General features: G+C 35.2%; 1 protein-coding gene across 1 annotated transcript; it reads right to left on the bottom strand.

The window, feature by feature from the left end:
• Positions 1 to 1,242: 1,242 nt before the first annotated feature.
• On the bottom strand, positions 1,243 to 11,094 carry LOC132059492 (membrane-bound O-acyltransferase gup1). The gene is made up of 19 exons (XM_059452113.1): positions 10,877 to 11,094; positions 10,720 to 10,775; positions 9,583 to 9,761; positions 9,439 to 9,487; positions 8,132 to 8,232; positions 7,954 to 8,018; positions 6,479 to 6,549; positions 5,846 to 5,905; positions 5,636 to 5,749; positions 4,649 to 4,773; positions 4,506 to 4,557; positions 3,472 to 3,534; positions 3,216 to 3,325; positions 3,039 to 3,131; positions 2,872 to 2,953; positions 2,672 to 2,749; positions 1,927 to 2,002; positions 1,796 to 1,845; positions 1,243 to 1,653 (listed from the first exon to the last, which is right to left on the bottom strand). Exons 1-19 carry the CDS (start codon positions 10,965 to 10,967, stop codon positions 1,603 to 1,605), a joined length of 1,566 nt encoding a protein of 521 aa, XP_059308096.1. The 5' UTR covers positions 10,968 to 11,094; the 3' UTR covers positions 1,243 to 1,602.
• Positions 11,095 to 20,341: the final 9,247 nt, after the last annotated feature.

The following is a 20,341-nucleotide window of genomic DNA, read 5'->3' as shown; positions in this document are numbered from 1 at the left end:
AAGTATTGGAGTAAACATTTTAATATTAAAATATTACCAAGTGTGACCTTCATCTTTTCTTTATAACCACAAACTCGCGATCTAGAAAATGACCTTTAGTTCTTTCATTCTAGTCCCATGATCTATCCCACTTGCCTACTAAATTCTCCAATAATCTACAATCACATGTTCTTACTAGTTTATTAACTCATTATCATCTTATTCAATCCATAGAAGAACTCCTGAACCTATAAAATAGGACTCTTTTATCTGTGTTATTACATGAAAAATATTGTAGCGTGCACAAAAAAAGTGAGGTAAATTTATGGGGGAATAGGAAAATTTTATTTTGTTGAAGGAACATGTTTTTATTGGTGGAGCTTTGAACTTAACAACTAGTTCAGGTTTTGTCGAGTCACACGACATTGTTGGATTATTACATTTCGCAAGAGACAAGTCAAGAATTGTATCAGAATTGATTTCGTGTCGTAGCTTATTTGCACAGTGTCTTAAGGAGCAATCAATTGTACGAAAATATTACATCAATAGCCAATTAAGGGTTACCCTCCTTTTTTCCCTTATTTTCGTTGAGTTTTTCAATCTTCTTGTTGTAAAGTGTCCAGCATGTTTCTTTTGAGTTATTGCGTTGCCACAAGCAATATCCGTCTCAGAGAGATTAGGCATCAAGTGAGTTTAATCATATGTGGCGTAAACTTCATGTAAATATATGTGAAGTTCAAGAACTTAATGCAAAGATGGTTGAAGTCTAATGATATATAGCCTGAACGTCATGCAAAAATGTTGAAGTTGGTCATATATGGCCTGAACTTCATGCAAAAATAGCTGAAGTTGCTTGATTCCAAATTATCTAAAGTTAGGCTTAAGTTAGGCTTCCACAAAAGAAACTTCAGACATGTAGTTTGAACTTCAGACTCATGCCCCTGAAGTATTTAAAAGCAACTGAACTTGCAAAAAATTAGAAACTCCAATTATGGCTCAAATGGGGGTCTTAAAATCAACTATTTGTGCACCTCCCCCCTTGTGCTGCTAGACTAATGACGATTTTGTTACAAGGAGATCGAATCTCCTTAAAGAGAGAGATATTTGAGATTCAAACAAAACAAAAAAATTGCTGTTTTTCATTTCTATTTTCTATATCACCAAGAAGGTTGCCAAGGGTGATTTAATAGTTTGATTTCTTTTATTTCAAATAAAAGCTAATTATTAAAAATTAAATACATTTCCTAGTAATTACACCATGTAAGTATCACTAATCCTCCCTTCGAGAATTGGAGAATATAAGTGTTTCTCCTCAATTACATACTGACCAAGTAATTACTTGGCCCGACAAACAGGCCTACTCAAAACCAATTACAAAGTCACATTCCAAATCGGCCCATAGTCAACTGCAACTAGTTTGGGAAGAAAAATGAAAAAACTCCTAGTTTGGGATCGAGGTGTAGTTGATTAACTGACTAATTCAAGGTCAAAATGAATTCCTCAAAAATGACCGAGTACTATCTACTGCTGGACTCCTCTCATGACATGGCAACACACTGTAGATGCTAATGGGTTTTGTAACATGTTGTTTGTGTTCTGTTTGCCCAGGATTTACCCTTTGTGTCATCTGTTGTGGATGCGTTTTTGCTTGGCATCAGAGATATGGATCATTAGCTGCATTATCAGATTCATATCATGATTAATATGCAACGAGGATTCAAAAAAAAAAAAAAAATCTGCATTCTCAGATTCACATCATAATTAACATGCATTGAGAAATTCAAAACTAAATGATTTGATAGATGTGGAGAGTTACCTTAGTTCCAACGTAAAATGTAATAAACATGCCGCCAAGCGTAGGGAGTCCTAAAAAATGGAAAATTCGATCATTCCAGCAGTTAAATCATAAATGAATATCCCGAAAAAAATTATAAACCATAGCCGTACCTTCTTTCTGGAGAAATTTAGAGAGCAACCAATTGATCCCCGATGATCCAATGACAAAACCAACAAGATTGGCCACCTTACACAAGAAATAAAGCATTGTTATTCAGAAATAAATCTCACACATTTGTCCTTGAGTATTTCTAATTGTATTCAGTAATGCACAAAAACAGGGGTCGGGTTAGCATCCTTTTCCTCAAGTAATGGAATGGTCAATCTGAAGTTTAAAGTCTCCCAACCCCTTCCCGGAAGCCGACATGCATCCTTGTCGCAATGCATTCCATACTATAGCTGAATGCTCTTTAAGCACAATAAAGTACATAGCACAAGACAAAAAGCAACTTCACAACATCAGTTAACCAAAAGAAAAAAAAAATGCTGTCCTCTTTCTTTTATTTCTTCTTTTATTTAGTCTATTTTGAATTAACCTTTGAATCTTGAACAACTTTAATCATTCCTCCTCCTTTTTTTTTTTTTTTGGATAAAAAAGGTAATAAATTCATTAAACAGTGCCAAGAAGTTACAAAAAAGAGTAACAACTTTATCTGTTTGAAGAACCAGAACTGTTTTCTTCTGTTTTTCTCTTCCTGTTATAAATCAAGTTCACATTCTTTTAGTACTTTAGAAACCTTAAATTACTATAACTTAGTTAAATACATAATACAACAATAGGATAAGTTTAGTGTGATGATGCATAAAAATAAGTCTAGCGTTATGTTCTTTTCACTCCTGGAAAATAGTAGCATACCATGAGACAGGTGATGGTGATAGCCCCAGCAACAGCACTAAGTTCACGGTACAGAAACTTGCCAAAAGAACTTTCAACCTGGTGAGTACAATTAGTTCAACAACACTTCACCAACAAGAAAAGTTAATTTACTTGTTGGGGAACTATTCAGTTAACTGGATAAAAGAAAAGGAGCTGAATTAAAACCCAAATGGCAGTACCTTCAAAGCATTTGTTGTTGACTTTATAATCATTTCTGGTATAAAGAATATGCATGTCAACCATGCCCAAGAAAGAAGTTTCCTGAAGCCAATGACGAATAAGTAGCCAAATAAAGACTGTCTGACACAACAATACAAGTGGAGTCAATGAAATTCAGAAGCAGTACCACTCTAGATCATGCCACACAGCAACAAATGTGAAGATAACCCACACATTTAGCAGCTTCGTCTGAGTACCCCCAAGAGGAATATACATATATCTGAATGTAGACACTCCACACAAAATTTTAGGGTCAGTGCAAGAAAGATCACACAGACAGAGCTAGATGAGATTGGGAAAGCACCTAACAAGCCATTTGTTAAACGAGGCATGCCAGTTTCTCCAAAAACTTTCCAAGTTGTAGCAGTTATTTATACATTTTGGCATATTCTCAGGGGCCTCGATACCATTGATCTACACAAACAAACACATGTTAACATGCTAAGAAACCCAGACAAACAGAGAATCATCCTCCAAATTGAAAGAGAAGCAAAAGGAGCATAAGCTACAGAAAGTAATAACATTAATGGAGAAAGAAAACATGATTTCAACAAAATTACCAGTGACCACAAGCGGAAGTAGCGCCAAAGAAGAAAAAACTTGAGCCACATGAAGTTCAATACCTGTTTTGTCATGAAGATTATTACATGAGTGGTACATCCTATTGTCTAGTTATCGGCAATCCGAAGGATCGTCTTATATTGAGGAGAATGGACATAAAATGGCAAGAATTACATCCTTTGGCCCTTCAATGACGTAACATAAAAGATGTATGAGATGGATGGTGTATGAATTACACAGACTCATCGAGCTGATAACACTTATACAAGCAAAAAACAAAATAGGAGGAATGCTGAGATGATACGAGAAGAATAAGACTTAACAGCATGTTCTCTTTGATGATGATAATTCATGTGTCATTTTCTCTCGATTTGTTTTAAGAGTCTCCCCAACGTCAACAGGTAGTAAGGAACAATGTCGAAGGGCCTTTCCAATTGATGCTTGAAAAGGGTCATGAAAAATGTAAGAAGAAAATGCCAATGCATAATGTCCTTCTGACGTTTTAGTTTTACATGGTAGTAGAGAACAGATTGTAGGCAAATATATGGAACATATCACAAATTCAGATATGGAGATAGAGAAAAACAGTATCATACATGAAAGAAAGGGCAAACAATGAGAGCGAGCAGGGGTCATCAGAGGCAAAACGTCCAAGTAGCAGAAAGATCTAGATAAAGTGATGCTTTATGATTGTATAAATGGTTAAAGAAGGTCCAGCACATGCATTGATGTGTTTGGAAAAAATCGAAAATACAGGACCAGCACTATAAAAGACAATGAAGCAACAGAGAACAAATTGCTTCTACAGATCATGAGTGAGAATTTTATTCTTTCAGAGTATTCACCTTTCAATAGAAAATCTTTTACTCACTACCAGAGGAAACTGTCACTAATCTTCTCCATACGTACAACAAATAAATTTAAGTTGAGGTTTTCATTGATACTTGTTTCTCTATGAATTTAAACAGAATGAGCATTTATTAAGGCGGCCGATGACTCAAGTAGATAAAAGATTCTATATATCAGCACTTACTCCGTACCCGATGATGAAGATGTCCAAAGGAGATAAGTGTTTCCATGTGCCACTGCAAATTTATACAAACTTTAGTCTCCCAGAATAAAATCATACCTTAGTTTAAAGCAATCACAACGGTTTGAATTCCATAAGATCCTCACCTAATGGCAAAGGCATTGTAGTAAAAGAAATGTGTCATTGATTCCATTAGCATCAAGCTAAAAATCCAACGAAGTCCATACCAAATCACATCTTTCGATGAGTGTGTTTTCTGGGAAGAATCAAGCTGCAATGACAAGACATCAAGAAACTATGAGATTTGTGAACAGTGGTGCTCTTTAACGGGGGGGGGTAAAAAAAAAAAAAAAAAAATTGGTTATAGTTGTAGATAAGGGTGGCAAAATTATCCCATGAAAAGGTGACCTGCCCAAACAGTCCAAGTTTTGGCAGGTTAATGACCTCCCGATTTATTAACTCAGCCCATTTTTAGCCGCCTAATTCAGCCCATCTAAAAGTTGGACTGATATCTAGCCTAAATTGACCCATGAGAAATCTTGTCAAAATATTTTTAAAGACTTCCTTTATAAGTTATATATAACCATAATAAACGGAAAAAGGTTTTTTTTTTTTTTAAGATACTTAAACCTCAATATAAGAAAACAAACAAACAAATTAACACTTAGTAAGAATTGGGTGGGTTGGGGTATGACCCATTGTTTAGCCCATATCAGCCCAGACCATTTTACCCCGAGTAATTTGCGTGGGTCATTTTAACCCTCAGCCCAAAATCCGCCCATTTGACACTCCTAATTGTAGAAAAAACAAGTGACCGATTCATAATTATACTCAACAATGCACTTGTGCAATCAGGTATATTGAACAAATACCACATAGACAGGAAGGAACAGATTCACGATGTAGCAGACAGGAGCATGATCATAATCTCAATATATCAACAATTCTTATCAATCCCATCTTCTGCTATATCTCGCTGATGACAGCTACCAACGACTCTTTATATAGAGGGGAATGATACCAATGGAGTCACCACAATCTAGGTGCATAATGTTAACACTGTAGCAGAGTATCTTCAGCACAAGTATAAGGACATAAACAAGAAAAAGATACAACTACAGAATCGTGTTTACCTGTGAAGCAAATGCGTTGAAGCTAACAATTGGTCCAGCAATATATAGAGGTGCATAAATCAGGTAACAAAAGTATATAGTGAAGGAGAATTTGTCGCTCTCAAGACTTCTCTCCTGCCAAAGGGAAAGGGATAATTGAAGATGGATTCATAAGAAGTTCGTAGAGATGCTATCAGAAATTTGAATCCAGAATTTAAATTACCAGCTAACCTGCAATAGCTGGTAGCATGTTCTGCCAAAGGAACAATTATTGCAGCGTTTGATGTGCTTCTGAAATCACCACAACTACTAAACATCAGAAGAGATGAAAGAGATCTTTTTTGTTTGGCGATTACTTGTATGAAGTGATACCTTGCAATACAGCAATTAAGAGCATAAACTAAACATTGAGAACCAATTACCAGATTTCACTACATTTGGCATGAGTTTATGAAAAGCCAGAAAAGGTGCTTTCTGAATGAAGATTATTCAACTAAATAATGTTCAAGAAAGCAGTAGTTAAGGAAAGAATGATCTTTTAGCAACAAGGACGCAAAAGAAGTTATAGCACTTTTCGCAGGTGCTTTAGCATAAATGATAATGAAATCCAACTAGATATTTTGACCATTTCTAGGCTTGAAAGGTATTGCCTGCGGTGTAAATCTCGCATCATGATGGCAAGAATAGCTTTTCATTTATTATAATCAACAAATGTTGGCCCGTGAAAGAATGACTTTGATAAGAGAAGTGTCTCGGAATAAAAATGGCTGGTTTGAGGCACTAGCGAGTAAAGCCAAAAAGGAGGAGATCTATAAGGTTGTTATCAAAAAGTTGTGTCTAGAATAGTTCAGGTTGCAAATGTACCTCTTTGTCAAACCGATTCGAGTAATCTGCCCAATGGTAGTCATATCCAAAGCTAATCATTCGCAGGATAACTGAGAAAAACATTCGTACTACTTTAGCACATTAAAAAAGAGTTCTATCCATTTTGACAGCCACGTCCAGCAGGATATTGGTTAAAGACTATAAGACATTCACTTGCTTTATTCTCATGGTTGCAATTGTAAAGAGCAGGTAAAAAGTGCTAATCTTTGATGATTTTTTTGATGAAGAAAAAGTGCTAATATTTACTAGAAGATAACAAACTTAAACTTGTTTCCTCTTTAAAATCAGACTTCAATACAAACATATTGAACAACTTTGTGAGTGAGCATTCAAAGCACCTTAATTTCTAAAATAAAGACCACATGAGGTCCATCCTTTGGTAATTGACTAGGCAAAAATCCTAAAATTCTGCCGCAGCAACACAAATTTCCACTTTTCAGGGCATGGAATATTGAGCCAATAGCTCTAATGCGGGTCATATGGAAGGAGAGGAATACGAGAACTTTGATGGTGTAGAGATTGGTCTTGTTCATATGAGGTATAGCCCCTTGTTTCTAGTTTCTTTTTAGTGTGCCCACGAGGTCCCACTTTGTATTGAAGATTGGGTGTAATTTGTGCAGAACCATATTTTACTGTTGGTTTTCTAATTTTTGGTATGTTACTTGTATATGAGTATTGCTCTTATTTCAAAATCACTTACTTTATCATTACATTTTTGTGACATAAAGTTGCACCTAAGAGAATTGTGTAGCACGGGTACTTCTAAAATGTTGTTTAGCCATGTAAAAGAAGGCAATGACCGATAACATGTTCAACGGACCATAACTAGGTCATAGCTTTCTCATTATTTTACTGTCAGATATGTCTCTTAGCATGACATGAATCAGTGACCTAGTAATTTCTTTGGGTTCCAGTTAGTGACGTAAATTGATCAGGCATGATTATTAAGGCAAGAGCTGACTCTTTGCAATATTTAAACACAAGTTGACCCAGATATTGATATGAAATTGCATTTTTAATGAATTTCTACTTGTGTATTTTTTATAACCGAGGTACATGGTTTAAAACTCTAGGGATACTGGACCCCTCCTCTATCTCGCACCTCTACCCTTCTCCACTTAGATACTAGGCTTTTGTTTGCAGTAGGGCTCGAACCGGTGATGTGCGTCTAACCCACACATCACGTGTTGCGCTCTTACCACTAACCACTGCCCTGAGGGCATGAATTTGTACTTATATTGAAACAGGATAGGATTCCCTCATTCATTTCTACTAATACCATACCAAGACATAGATTCCCAAAATTCCACAGAAAAGATCACTTTTATAAAAATGACCAAATTTCTGTCTCAACCCAAAGGGAAGGTAGATAGTTTATACTGCAAAAGGAAAAAGACAGATAACACTCAATGAATCGGCCAAGTTGCATCCCCATGGAAAGACAGACTGTATACCAAAATTGAAGCAGATGTGCCACCTAAAAGTGCCTCGGTAATTGTCCAAATATGCCCAACTTTGCCTACAGCACAGACGTAGTATCATGAAAACATTTGTTTGAATAATAAACTCCGTTAGAATTAGAAATTTTCGTCACAATAGCATGTAACCAACAATTGAGGAAATACAACTTACCCAAAAAGGGAAAATGGATACCCTCCATAAACACGGTTACATATGAGGAGTGTAAGATTAAAGATCCAAAGCAGAAAAACAAATTTGGTTCTCCCGCATATCTGCAGATACAAGCATGTAAATAAAGACCAGATTCCAAAATTCTTTGGTTATGGAGGAATATTAGACATAATATGAACAACGATGGAATACACGAAATAGAAAATACAACTGCAAGAATGACTTTTATCCACTAAAGCGCGAAAGAGAGAGCACAAAATAAACCTCTGCATACAGCATTCTAAATAACATAAACATCTTCGTCATTGTGAAAGCCTTAACTTTTTTGCCATACGCTTTGTTTATTCAATATAAAAATAGCGGCATAACCATCTTACATTTTTCCATGTCAAGTTAAGCTATGATAATTGGCTACCTCTAGTAAAAGCTAAACCCAATCCAACCAATCAAAGGTAGCCAATGTCCTGATTTTGGAGCAGTTTCCATAATTCTATCTCCCTCTACTAAAACGAGAATTCACCTTCCTAACAATGTTTAGTCTCCCTGAAACCAAGATTAGATAAACCATTGCATCTTCTGAAGTCACATAAGGCCCACTGATAAGCTAAAAGAAATCTACCAAAGAAGTAATTCTCTACAAACTCCACCCAATCTTCTATACAACTGGGAGTTCTATGGGTGCACCAAAAGAAAATCACGGATCGAAGGCTACTCATTAATTGAGAAAAGTTTGACTCCACCCCCCTCAAAAGCCCTCTTTATTTCTTTATCCTCCCTCCATTTTTTACTTTTTACTGCTTTATTTATGAGGTGGCAAGGTAGTTGGAAGAATTGTGTTCAGCAGAAACTATTTAGCATATATACATATTTCTAGCAGCAAAGGAAAATATCAGCAGTTAAATTCCAAATATCTTAAAGCAAACTGTGTTTGAAACCAAAGATATTGATTATTTGACCAATAAAAGGTTCCATTGATAATAACAAGGCCAACTTGGCCGTATACAAGCGATATACCAAAAAAGGAGAAACCTACAAAATATGGTTCTCTCCAAAAGACCCCAAATCCTCTATACAAGTTGGAACTACATGGGTGCACCAAAAGAATCCAAACAGTTATTGATGATTTGTTCATTCAACAAGACTTAGGTACAATAAGGCATGCCATTCATATACGATGTTCGAATGGAAAAGGAAAGATAGCACACAAGCTCCTATACGATATTCGAAATTTCAGGGCATATTCTTACAAAAGGACTGCAAAGGTTAACAAAAATGAGAATGCAACTAAAAAGTTCTATGATACCAACCTTTACTAGGAGGTAATTAACTGAAGCTATAGCCAAGATGTATATGACGCTGCAGCCAAAACGAAGAGTCGGTAAGGAACCAGAGCTCCATAAATGAAATTGAAAAGCAAAACTTTCAAGTTTTGACATAAAGAGGTAGCATACCAAGCTCCATGGAGATAGGACAAATAAGCCAAAGAAACCAACAGCCAAACGACCGACATTCCCTTTGCTTTTAGGCCATATTTTCTACATGCAGTAGCCACTAGAGTGAAGATTCCAAACACTAATGTAAGAATTGTCAAATTGCCCCGAAAATTTCTCCACTGAGCATCAGATACATCCTAATAACAACCAAAAATGTTAGCAGATTAACAGAGACAGATGCAAATATGACAGTATTGTCTGTACATGGAATGAAAGATTTAAACTTTACATATATATTACTCCTCCGTTTCAACTTGTTTGGCTTGATTGGGTGTACGAGGTTCAAACTAACTAATGTCCAATGTGAATTCAGACATAGAATTTTCAGCTTTCTTGAAATAAAATTTGCATATATTTAGAAACTACATAAAATGTACTATACATCACAATAGTTAACAATTCAAAATATTTAGAAAGTATTTGGGAAAATTATGGTCAATGCAAATACCATTTGACTCTCCAAATTGTAACTAAGACAAACAAATTGAAACAGAGGGAGTACTATATTTTATTTTATTTTGATGACATGGGAACGTATGTTCGCTACCCTTGCGCACGGGGGAGTAACCTGCTCCCAATGCAATAGCTCACAAACCACACAGAGAGGTAACCCGCACTAGGCAAGCCCGATGCGTGAGCTCGACCTTAAGGCAAATCCCCTGTTGTCGTTGGCAGAGGGAGTACTCTATTACTAGAAGGAAATGTCAAAGTAACTGTTAAAAAATGAGATAATGGTCAAAAACACACCTAAAGTATCACTTTTCCGTGAAAACCCTACATGAGCTTCAGGTATGCGAGTTTCCTACTTGAACTATCAGCATCATTCAGGTAGGAAAAGTGAACAAATGATAATTGAAGTGTGTTTTGAAAAATAGTTGGTGATTGTTCAGGTAGGAAGACTCATGAAAAGGTGATAGTTCATGTATGTTTTTGACCATTAACTCTTATAAAATTAGTTAGATCATACTACTAAAGTCTAACATTTAAATAGTCTAATAAATTCAATACTTGGAAGTCGTCAGAATTAAATATAAAATAAAATGGTGTCGAACCCAAAAAGAAAAGGGTTTCATATAAATTAGGAATTAAGCATACATTGAGTCGATGAAAGATCCAACCAGGCCGAAGTCCATAAACTTTAGTGTAATGATCTGCAAATATATATGTTACACATTAACAAACAAACCCTTAGATTAGAAAGCTTAATCCACGCATTAAACACATATAAAAATCAATTGAAAGAGAAGAATACCGTGGGATATTTGAAGAGATCGATGAATAATAAAAATGTAAAATGCAAGAGCATAGATAACAAGAAAAGTAAGCTCAGTTGCGCTTGCCATAACTACTTCACAACTCAACAGCACTGATGAAAATTCATTCAGACATTTCGACAAACAGTTTATGTGCAAATGGCGTTGAAAAAAGGAAGACAGTTGAGCTGAATTTGATGACTATTTGGCTTGAGTTTAACTGGATCCGTATATATTTGGACAAAAAAACAAACAATTTGTCTTCATAAATCAAATAAAAACATTTTTGGGAAAAAAAAAAAAAAAAAAACAGAACTGTTTTATTTTTCTGAGAACAGGTGAACAACTTTCTAAATAAAATGTAATTATTTTTTAAAATAAAATTGTGAGCTCAGCTCCCTTTCTAAATTTATTTTTCGGAAAAGTGCCTAAAATGCTCCTGAATTATCAGATTTAACAATAATGCCATCTATTTACCTCTTTGGCCCGAAAATAAACCCAACATCAATTTATTAGCTCTAAAATACTTTTATTTTTAACGGCCCTATCCGAAAATACAACTATCCAATTCATTATTACGTGGCACGTTCCTGTTGGCTAGTTTTAAAATTAATTATAGTTCTAACCCAAATCCGAATCCGCCTAATAGTCCATACCTGCCCCGACTAAATTCCCCACTAAATAAGAAATCGTTTCAAAGTGGCTGAGTCTTCTTCTTTCTCTTCTTATTAGGGTTCTTAGAATGCACTTTTTTTCTTAGTTTTCCTCCATCAATCAAGTAAATTGTTCTTTGTTTCATTCTCTTTTCTTAAAATATCGACACCTTCTATTTCTTGTCCTCAACAAGTTCAGTCCCGTGCATATAAGTGCGGATTGATTACTAGACATTTTACTGCTACGGTCCCTGAAAATGGTGGACGTCAATTCTACAAATGTTATCGTTTGGGTTAAACTCTTGTGGTTATTGGGATTGAATTGATGAAACACTTCCACCGCATGTGTCAATGATGATCCACAATCAAAAAGTTTCATTAGATTCCACTCAGAATGGAAGGAACCATCTGAAGAAAATTGTGGAGGATATGGGTGATGTTGAAAGTTCATATCTCAACAAAGTGCCTATCTTGGAAGATATGGGTGGTATTGAAATTTCAAATTTGAAGAAAGTGTCAATTTTGGAGGATAAAGTATTGAAATAGGAGTTGAAGAGTGGTATTAAAAGTTCAAATTTGAAGAAAGTGTCTACCTTGGATGATGAAGTGTCGAACTTGGAGTTGAAAGTGCATCGATTGATAAGTTTGCTTCTATTGTCTTGGGACATTATTGTTGGTTTTGTGGTTGCCAAGATGATGTAGTGTAGTGGTATTTTCTGGTTGTGTTAGTTTACTATTATGAGTGGTTGTGTTAGTTTTATGAGTTGGTTTTGTTTTCAAATGAATTGTTTTCAAATGAAAAAAATCTGTAGATTTAGTAGGCTTTTGGCCATAGAAATCAAAAACTTTTTTACTTTTTTTGGAATTTTGGAGTTGGAGTTGTGTTTGGTCATAGTTTTTAGAATTATATTTTTTTGTTGAAATGTAGTTGTTTTGGTTGTGAAAATAAGTTTTTCTTGTTTTTCAGATTCCGGAATACAACTTCAAGTTGTATTTAGAATTTTTATGACCAAACGCTGATTCCGGAAAAAAGTGGAAAAAAAAATTTGGAAAAAAGTGAATAATTCTTATGGCCAAACGGCCCTTAGTAGCTCGAATTAGTGTTTAGGAATCTGCAAATTAATTGTAATGTAATGTTATCCCTCTTGGTGTTTTGCTTACTAATGAACAAATATAAGTAACAAATTCCCGAATTCAGCGTCCGGGGCATCGCCAAACAGTAGGCTAGGCATTGAAAAATTTTCATTTCTGGAGCGTTTCTGGTTTCAAGGCCACATGAATTTAGCTTTGTCCATATTTTTTTTTTTTTTTTTTTTTTGCTCCAACTTGTTTGCTTTTACTTCTTCTCATTCACATGCTTCTACAACATAAAAATATTATATTAAGCACAAATCACGATAATGAATACTCAAATGATGATTAAATTACTAAAATATGAGGCAAATAATGGCTAAATATATATATTTTAAGCTAAACATTAAAATATAGGCAAAAGATATAGATTGCACCTTGAACTATATCCAAAAAGTCGAGTTCACACTCCAACTGGACGACCTATTACCCCCTTATCTTTATTTTTTGTGGAACTAATACCACCCTAACACACATATAACCAGTCACATGATGAGAAGTGTTTTTCACTCACCCCATATCATCGTCATATCACTGTCACATCAGATACTATGTCAGATTTCAAAAAAGAAATGCCATGTCATCCTAATTACTTCTTCCTCACTGTAAACCATGACCAAACCCACCATCAAACCACCACCATTATCGTCATTATCAACAAACTTACATCTCCCACAACCATACTCTAAAAGAAGCCAATTAGTAGAAGCTAAGGATTTTCAATTTGAAGTAATCTTAGCAAACCAACACCAACGCAAATATATAAATGCATCCTAGAAGGTTCATTATGTATTGTATTGTACTTTATTGTATTGTACTGTATTGTAACTGGTAAATTTACAAAAATACTCTAACTGTTTAAAATATTAAATTTATCAATAATTACTAATAAAAATGATTTAAAATATACATGATCCAAATAAAGACAAGTAAAATACCGATGCATAGTAAAATTAATTTCTAACGAATAATAACAGAATAGTAATAAGGAACAAGACTTTAGCAACAAAATAAAAAGTAACAAGAAACATAAAGAAAAATCCAGAACGACTAAGAGTTTACCCTAAAAAAAATATACGAACTAAAATAAGAAAGTTTTTTCACCAAAAAGTAGTAGGAGATAAAGATGAAGAAAGAAAAAGAAAGGAGACCTACGAGAAGTTTTTTATTTTGGTCAAAAATATAAAATTTTCATTCAACCAAAATGTATCTATACAAAGCTATTAGCTTTATTGGGAGTCAGAGCTAGATCACGAACTAACATTAGCTATACACTCACTACTAGTGATTACATTTAGTCATCTAGGCTCGACATTTAATTTAAACAGGAAATACAGGTTGCTGCTCTAAATGACTTCTCCATTTGTTGTGCCTTTGGCCTTCAATGTGCAGTTGTATGGCTATTTCTTTCAGTCTTTGTAAGCTGCAGATAGTTTTTGTTTGAAAATCTTCTACAAGAAGACGAGGCAGAAGAAGAAGACGTAGGGTAGGGTATTTGGGTGGAGATAAATAATATAGGATAGAATAGGATTATGAAATATTAAGTAGGGACGTAATTGGAGAGAAATTAGATAATGATGGGATAACACCAAATTGGTTGTTACATAAAATGGTACTTTTCATTGTTACGTAACGATAGATTTAACAATACGATACAATACATTTTAAAAAAACAATTAAAACAAACATTGTATTTGTAATAATGATACAATACGATACAATGGGTAACAATGATTCATTAAGTAATTGTGCTTGAATGAGCAGAGTTATTTTTGACAGATCTCTTTGAAGGTGCAACAACTTTGTTTTTGACATTTCTCTTTGATTTTGAAGGTCCAGTAGGTTCAGATATTGCTGGCTTGCTTGTTAGCTGGAAAAGGCAGTAAAGCTAGGATTAGACATGAACAAATTCAAAATCTTGACTAGCTTGGGGTGATGACAGTGGTACATCTTGGACTGTTTGTGTTGATCTTTGAAGCTATAAAAACTGGCAAAGTAGTTAGACATTGAATTCATTAGTGTAAACATGGAATCAACAGCAATAACAACATAGCAGTATAATCCCACTAGGTGGGATCTGGAGAGGGTAGATTATAAACATGGAATAAGTAAGAAAAAGTTTGCTTGCCATAGGATATCTTCTTTTGTTGTGACCTACTGCACTGCAGTGCCTACATGTCTTTTTAGCTAACCCTCCAATTACTCTAAGACAAGCCTCTTAACTCTCTTCATCTTCAAATAGCTAATATTAAGTGAAAACTGATCCTCCAAATCCACACTTATCTCTTTCACCTTGCACTTATGATTATTCTGGACTTTGTTCTTGAAGTAGTGTGCTAAAGCTTGTTGAGTAGCTCTTTTGTTCTTATATGCTGGATCGCATGTATATTTTAATTTGTCTCCAAAATCTTAATTTTAAATCTTTGGTATTTGTTATCTTGAGATATCAAACACACTAAAGGACATCCAAGGAAAAATAGCTTCAGTGCACCCTAACGTTTGGCCGGATTATTTATAACACGCTTAACCTTTATGATTGGGGTGGGGGGCTATTACCCCCTGCAAATTTTTTAACTGGTATTATTAAGTTCTCAAGTGCTGAGTTGGCAAAAAAGAGTGTCTTTCACTCTCTTTGAGAGAGTGAGGAGTACTAAAAATGTTGTAAAAAAAATTATAAGCATTATTTAGTTTTTTCATTTTTTTCTTTTCATTCTCTCTCTTTTCTTTTTTCCTCTTATTCGCTACTACTATGCCTTTGAAATTTCTCAGTCGCCGAAAATCTCTCCGCCTATGGTTGAACTCTTTTTCCTGAAACTAACATCCTTTCTTGTCATTAATTATCTTCCTCTCTCATTTTTTCAACTTATTTTCACCCATAAGGAAAAGACGACTTAAAACAATGGCCATTTTCAATCATCTTCTCCAATTTCATAAAAACTCACTGAAAAGTATATCTCTATATTCTTCTAATATAATTTTTTTCCTACAGCCATTTGAATTGCTTACCTTATCAGAACAACCCAAAACCTAGAAAAAAATTCCCAAATTTCCTTCAGATTTGTGAAGAAACAAAGGAAACAGAGCCCATCGGAGAAATTTTCGTCGATGGAAAAAAATTTGGCTCAATTTGAACCTAGATTGTTACCCATGAATTCAGATAATGAATTAGGTAGATAAGAAGGAAGAATGGAAAGAGCAGTGAAGGAGGGAACGATGAGAAAATGGAAGAAAATGAAAAACAAAAATAAAATATAATTACCCAAAATGGGGAAAAGGAAAAGAATATAAATTTTAAAAAAAAAGTGTAAAATGTACACGTGTCGGTGCGTGCACAATACGTTCAGCCATAAATTTGGCTATCCAGTTTTAGGGTGAGTTTATCCCAGTTAAAAATAGCTAAGGGGGGTGATAGTCCACCGTAAAGGTTGAGTGTGTTATAAATAATCCGGCCAAATGTTAGGATGCACTGTAGCTATTTTCCCAGACATCCGACATCACATCTATATTGAACTATAGTAGAGTCATTCTTCTCAACTTTAAAGCCAGCCTTGTTAGTAAATGAATAAAAGTCCACAACCTTTTTAGCTTCTTTAAGATCCTTAAAACTCATACCTTTTTCCAAACCTAAGAACATGTTCAGTTTGTCATTGACTTATCTATTCTTTTCCTTCCTAAAGAGTTCCAACTCTTCACTATTGTAATCACTAGGATAAGGTTCATTATCACCATCCTTCTCCTCCTCACGATTGCTACATCTACCGACACAAAGTAAGGTTCATTGTGGTGACATATGTTAGGAGCTGGAACAGTAACTTCACCCTCATCTACAGTAAACAGTTGAAGCACATCAAACTGACTAGACAATGAAAACGGTACTACTGATGATTGTATCACATATAGCCCAACTTGGTTGATCTCCATGATCAATTGTTTCTTATACTTTTGCTTTCGAAGAAACTCTGTTTAGGGTCGAAATGGTATTAGTAGGAGGGAAACAAGAGCATATCTCTCCAAACTAGAACTTCCAATATACACAGGACTCAGTTTATTCTTTCCATGAGTTCCTGTGCAACCGTATTCATAATGCACGACTCTTATATGAAGATAACTTTAACTTACCTCTTCTACATAGCTCTATCGCATATATGGTAGAAATGAAGCAACACACGAATCTGAAAAATCTCTACAGACATAGCTCTATCGCACGATCTAAGACACGAAAAAAGGGTAACACTTCCTAAATGTCTTGTAGCCTCCCAATTATGAGTGTGGCACGCAACACACCTATAATTAGAACTCTACTAGGCACGGCTTCATAGACTCCGTAGGAAACAGACCTGCTCTAATACCAGAATGCCCTGTCACTAGCAGTTGTTTCACCTCCCTAAATCTTAACTTTTTCTAGTATTCAGAACAAGTGTCTATATAGGACAAGAAATCTATACATATCCTTGCCGCACATGATTCAATTTTTTAATGTAGATAACTTGAGGTATCAAGACCCACCTACCCCCATAGTTAAAGACCAAATTTATCTTCTCAATCATTTTCAAGAAAGTCAAATGCTGGTCATAAAAGAAAGAGAAATTGACCCATCATAAAGTAATAAACACAAAAAGTGAAGGGAATCTAACAATTTTTAATGACCTAAGTGAAGACACGGATAAAGGAATAGAGACCAGATGCTTCAAAAAAGCAGTATACACAGATAAAGCATGGAATAACTTAACTTAAACAAACAAAAAAGGACAAACCCAAATAGAAAACTCATACACCTAACAGTCATAAATACACCAACTCGAGACAACAATACCCAAAGAGAAAAAAACATGGAATAAAAAAAGCATAAAATAAAAGTTGTAACCAACAACAAAATGGACCCCATTCCAGTAGAAAAATCCAACACCACCCCATAATAATACTAACTTGATACAACAATAGAGGACGATGGACCACATGCAACTAAAAATTGACTAAAATAAGACGCTAAAATATGGAATAACAACTAAAACATCACTATACATTGAATAGAACAAACATACCAGCAGAATCTTCCTTGAATGAGGACAATATTACTTCTAGAACTCAATTATTTAATGACCAGAGTATTAGGTAGAGAATTCTGAAATTTTTGGCTAGAATATTCCCCTCCAAAGTCGCTGGTTGTTGAGTGCACGACCTCTAAATGAAATGAGATTCAAGGGGTTTTTTCCTTAGTTTAAAGGCAATTTTAGTCGGGGCAGGTATGAATTATTAGGCGGATCCATATTTGGATTGGATTGATTAGATTAATTTTAAAACTAACCAATAGGAGCGTGCCACGTAATAAATAAATTCAGTGATTGTATTTTCGGAGAGGGTCGTTAAAAGTAAGGGTAGTTTAGAGTCAACAAGTTGACGGCGCGTGCATTTTCTGCCCAAAAAGTAATCGGAGGGCAATATTGTACCAAATTTGGGCGCTCAAGGGCGCTCAAGGGCATTACTAGACCCTTTTCCGTTTATTTTTTGTTATACAGGAATTGAATAAATATACAGTGGTAACTAGGCTCCATTAAGTTAGTGAAATTCTTTTTTCGCTTTGTTTCTTTCGGAAGGAGACTTGCGACATTCAAAGCAAAAACTACGAGATATCTGCACCTTTTGATCTAAATCTCTTTTTACTTTACAAAGGGATTAGGTATAAAAATTGGACAATATTTACTTGAAGAAATTGCACGTTTTCCCCTTCAAATGGGTTGGTCTCTAATTTCATTCTTTTTGCGCGAAATGCCCTTCAGAGGCACTGGCCTTTAATTTTTGTCGTTCGCCTAAAATTCCATGGGTTCCGGGTTCGAACCCCCCGCTCAGTCAAAATTTTAAAAACAAAATTGCAAGGCAAAATTTTGATTCGCCAAGGTAGTTTGAACCTTATAAGGCAGAGTTTGGGCAAAGGTTTGCCTTAAGGCCTAATTTTGGGTAAAAGTTTGTCTTAAGGCAAATATCTGCCTTAAGGCCTAACTTTTGTCCGAATAGACCTAATTCTGAATAAAAAGTTTGCCTTAAGGCCTAACTTTTGCTGAATAGGCCTAATTTTTGCTACAAACCTCTGCATCGCGAAATTCTTTTTTCTTTTTTAACTGAACCCAAAATCTGGGGTATTAGGTGAAGGGAAAAAATTAAAGACCAACAATTTGAGGGGCAATTAAAGACCAGTGCCTTTGAAGGGCAATCGTGCAAATGACCCAATTTTTGTCCTTAAGATGGGCTGGTCTTTAGCTTTTTCCTTGACCAATCGAGCTTATGTCTCGCCGGACAAAACTTATGGGATATTATGATGTGAAAATATAATTTTTTTGCCCCACGAAAAAATTATTTGTTATGAGAAGCAAGCATAATTTCTAACTAAAGCTGACCAAGGGCACCAGACATCTTGTTATAGGTCGATACTGTCTCGGTACCATCCCAATATCAGTTGGGGTGTGTGTGCCCCCCCCCCCTCTTCCTCCTCAAATCTTTACTTTAACTCCCAAATTTATTAAATTACACTTTGGCCCTTCTAAACCATAAATAGCCTACATCCCTCTTCATTTTCCCCACAAACTTCTAATTCTCTTACTCTCTCTTTCTAATTTTGCTACTTAACTACTTAAATGATATTAAATTTTTTGTGAAGTTGGCAACTGGTTGGAGCAAGTTTCAGCTTTCAACATTTATTTACGGATTACAGTTATACTTTTACGTACATTTGGTACACCCATTTCATCTCTTACTTGCTTTAGTGCTTGTATTTCAATTCATTCTCATATTTAATTTTATTATATTTGCTATTTTATGGCTCCTAAAACGCTTTTTAGTGTAGCCCTATCTGACTTATAGGGAAAGGGTAAGAAGGAAAAAAGGTTCTAGTTATAGTAAATCCTATTCAAGACCTAAAATACGTTTACGTATAGATGAATTTACTCATATTAATGAAACTTATGATTGGTATCGCCAATTGAGTTCAATAGTTTCTCATGTAAAATTATTGACTCTAGAGTTATAGTAATATAGAGAAGACAAAATTGTTTCAAGTAATCGACAAATCCTGAAGCGCCCTTCTTTTCAAAGATGAGACGGATTATTCACATTCGTTTACGGTCGGTTTAATCGAAAAGTTAAGTAGTGGGAATTCTAAGGATTTCCCCAGGGAAAATAGAAATGTCTCCTACATTACCCATAATATGTGGAAGTATCGACGTAATTTCATAGTCATTCTGAATGCTGCATGATTAACACAAGCTAGATGACGGAACGGGAAGACCCGGAATGTAGTGTTTACCCCGGTATCGGATAACCAATTGAATTTGTGAATGGGTATAGGATATGTGCTTTGTTCTTGACGTATGTAAAAGCTAAAAGAAAATATAGATTTGAAGGCTCGCAGCTAAAGCGACCAAAGATGCGCGTTATGAGCAATGAATTATATTATTAGCAATAATTCTAAAAAAGAAAATGGCCTTGGCCGAATGAATGAGAAGGAGAATAAGTATGTGAGATTCTTCTCTTGCAAATGTTGTGAAAAGGTAAGAAGCCAACCCCTCCAAAGGAGGGGGGGTTATGCCCTCGTGCAATGCGCCCCAGGGCTTCGTACAATGTGAACTAAATAAAATAATAATAACGAGGGCAAATTTTGAACGGTTTGGGGGGATTGCCCCGGGACGA

The sequence above is a fragment of the Lycium ferocissimum genome, chromosome 6 (assembly GCF_029784015.1).
Source record: "Lycium ferocissimum isolate CSIRO_LF1 chromosome 6, AGI_CSIRO_Lferr_CH_V1, whole genome shotgun sequence".
NCBI lineage: Eukaryota > Viridiplantae > Streptophyta > Magnoliopsida > Solanales > Solanaceae > Lycium > Lycium ferocissimum.
Note: the sequence above shows the minus strand (reverse complement) of the source record. Positions and strands in the feature narration are given on the sequence as shown.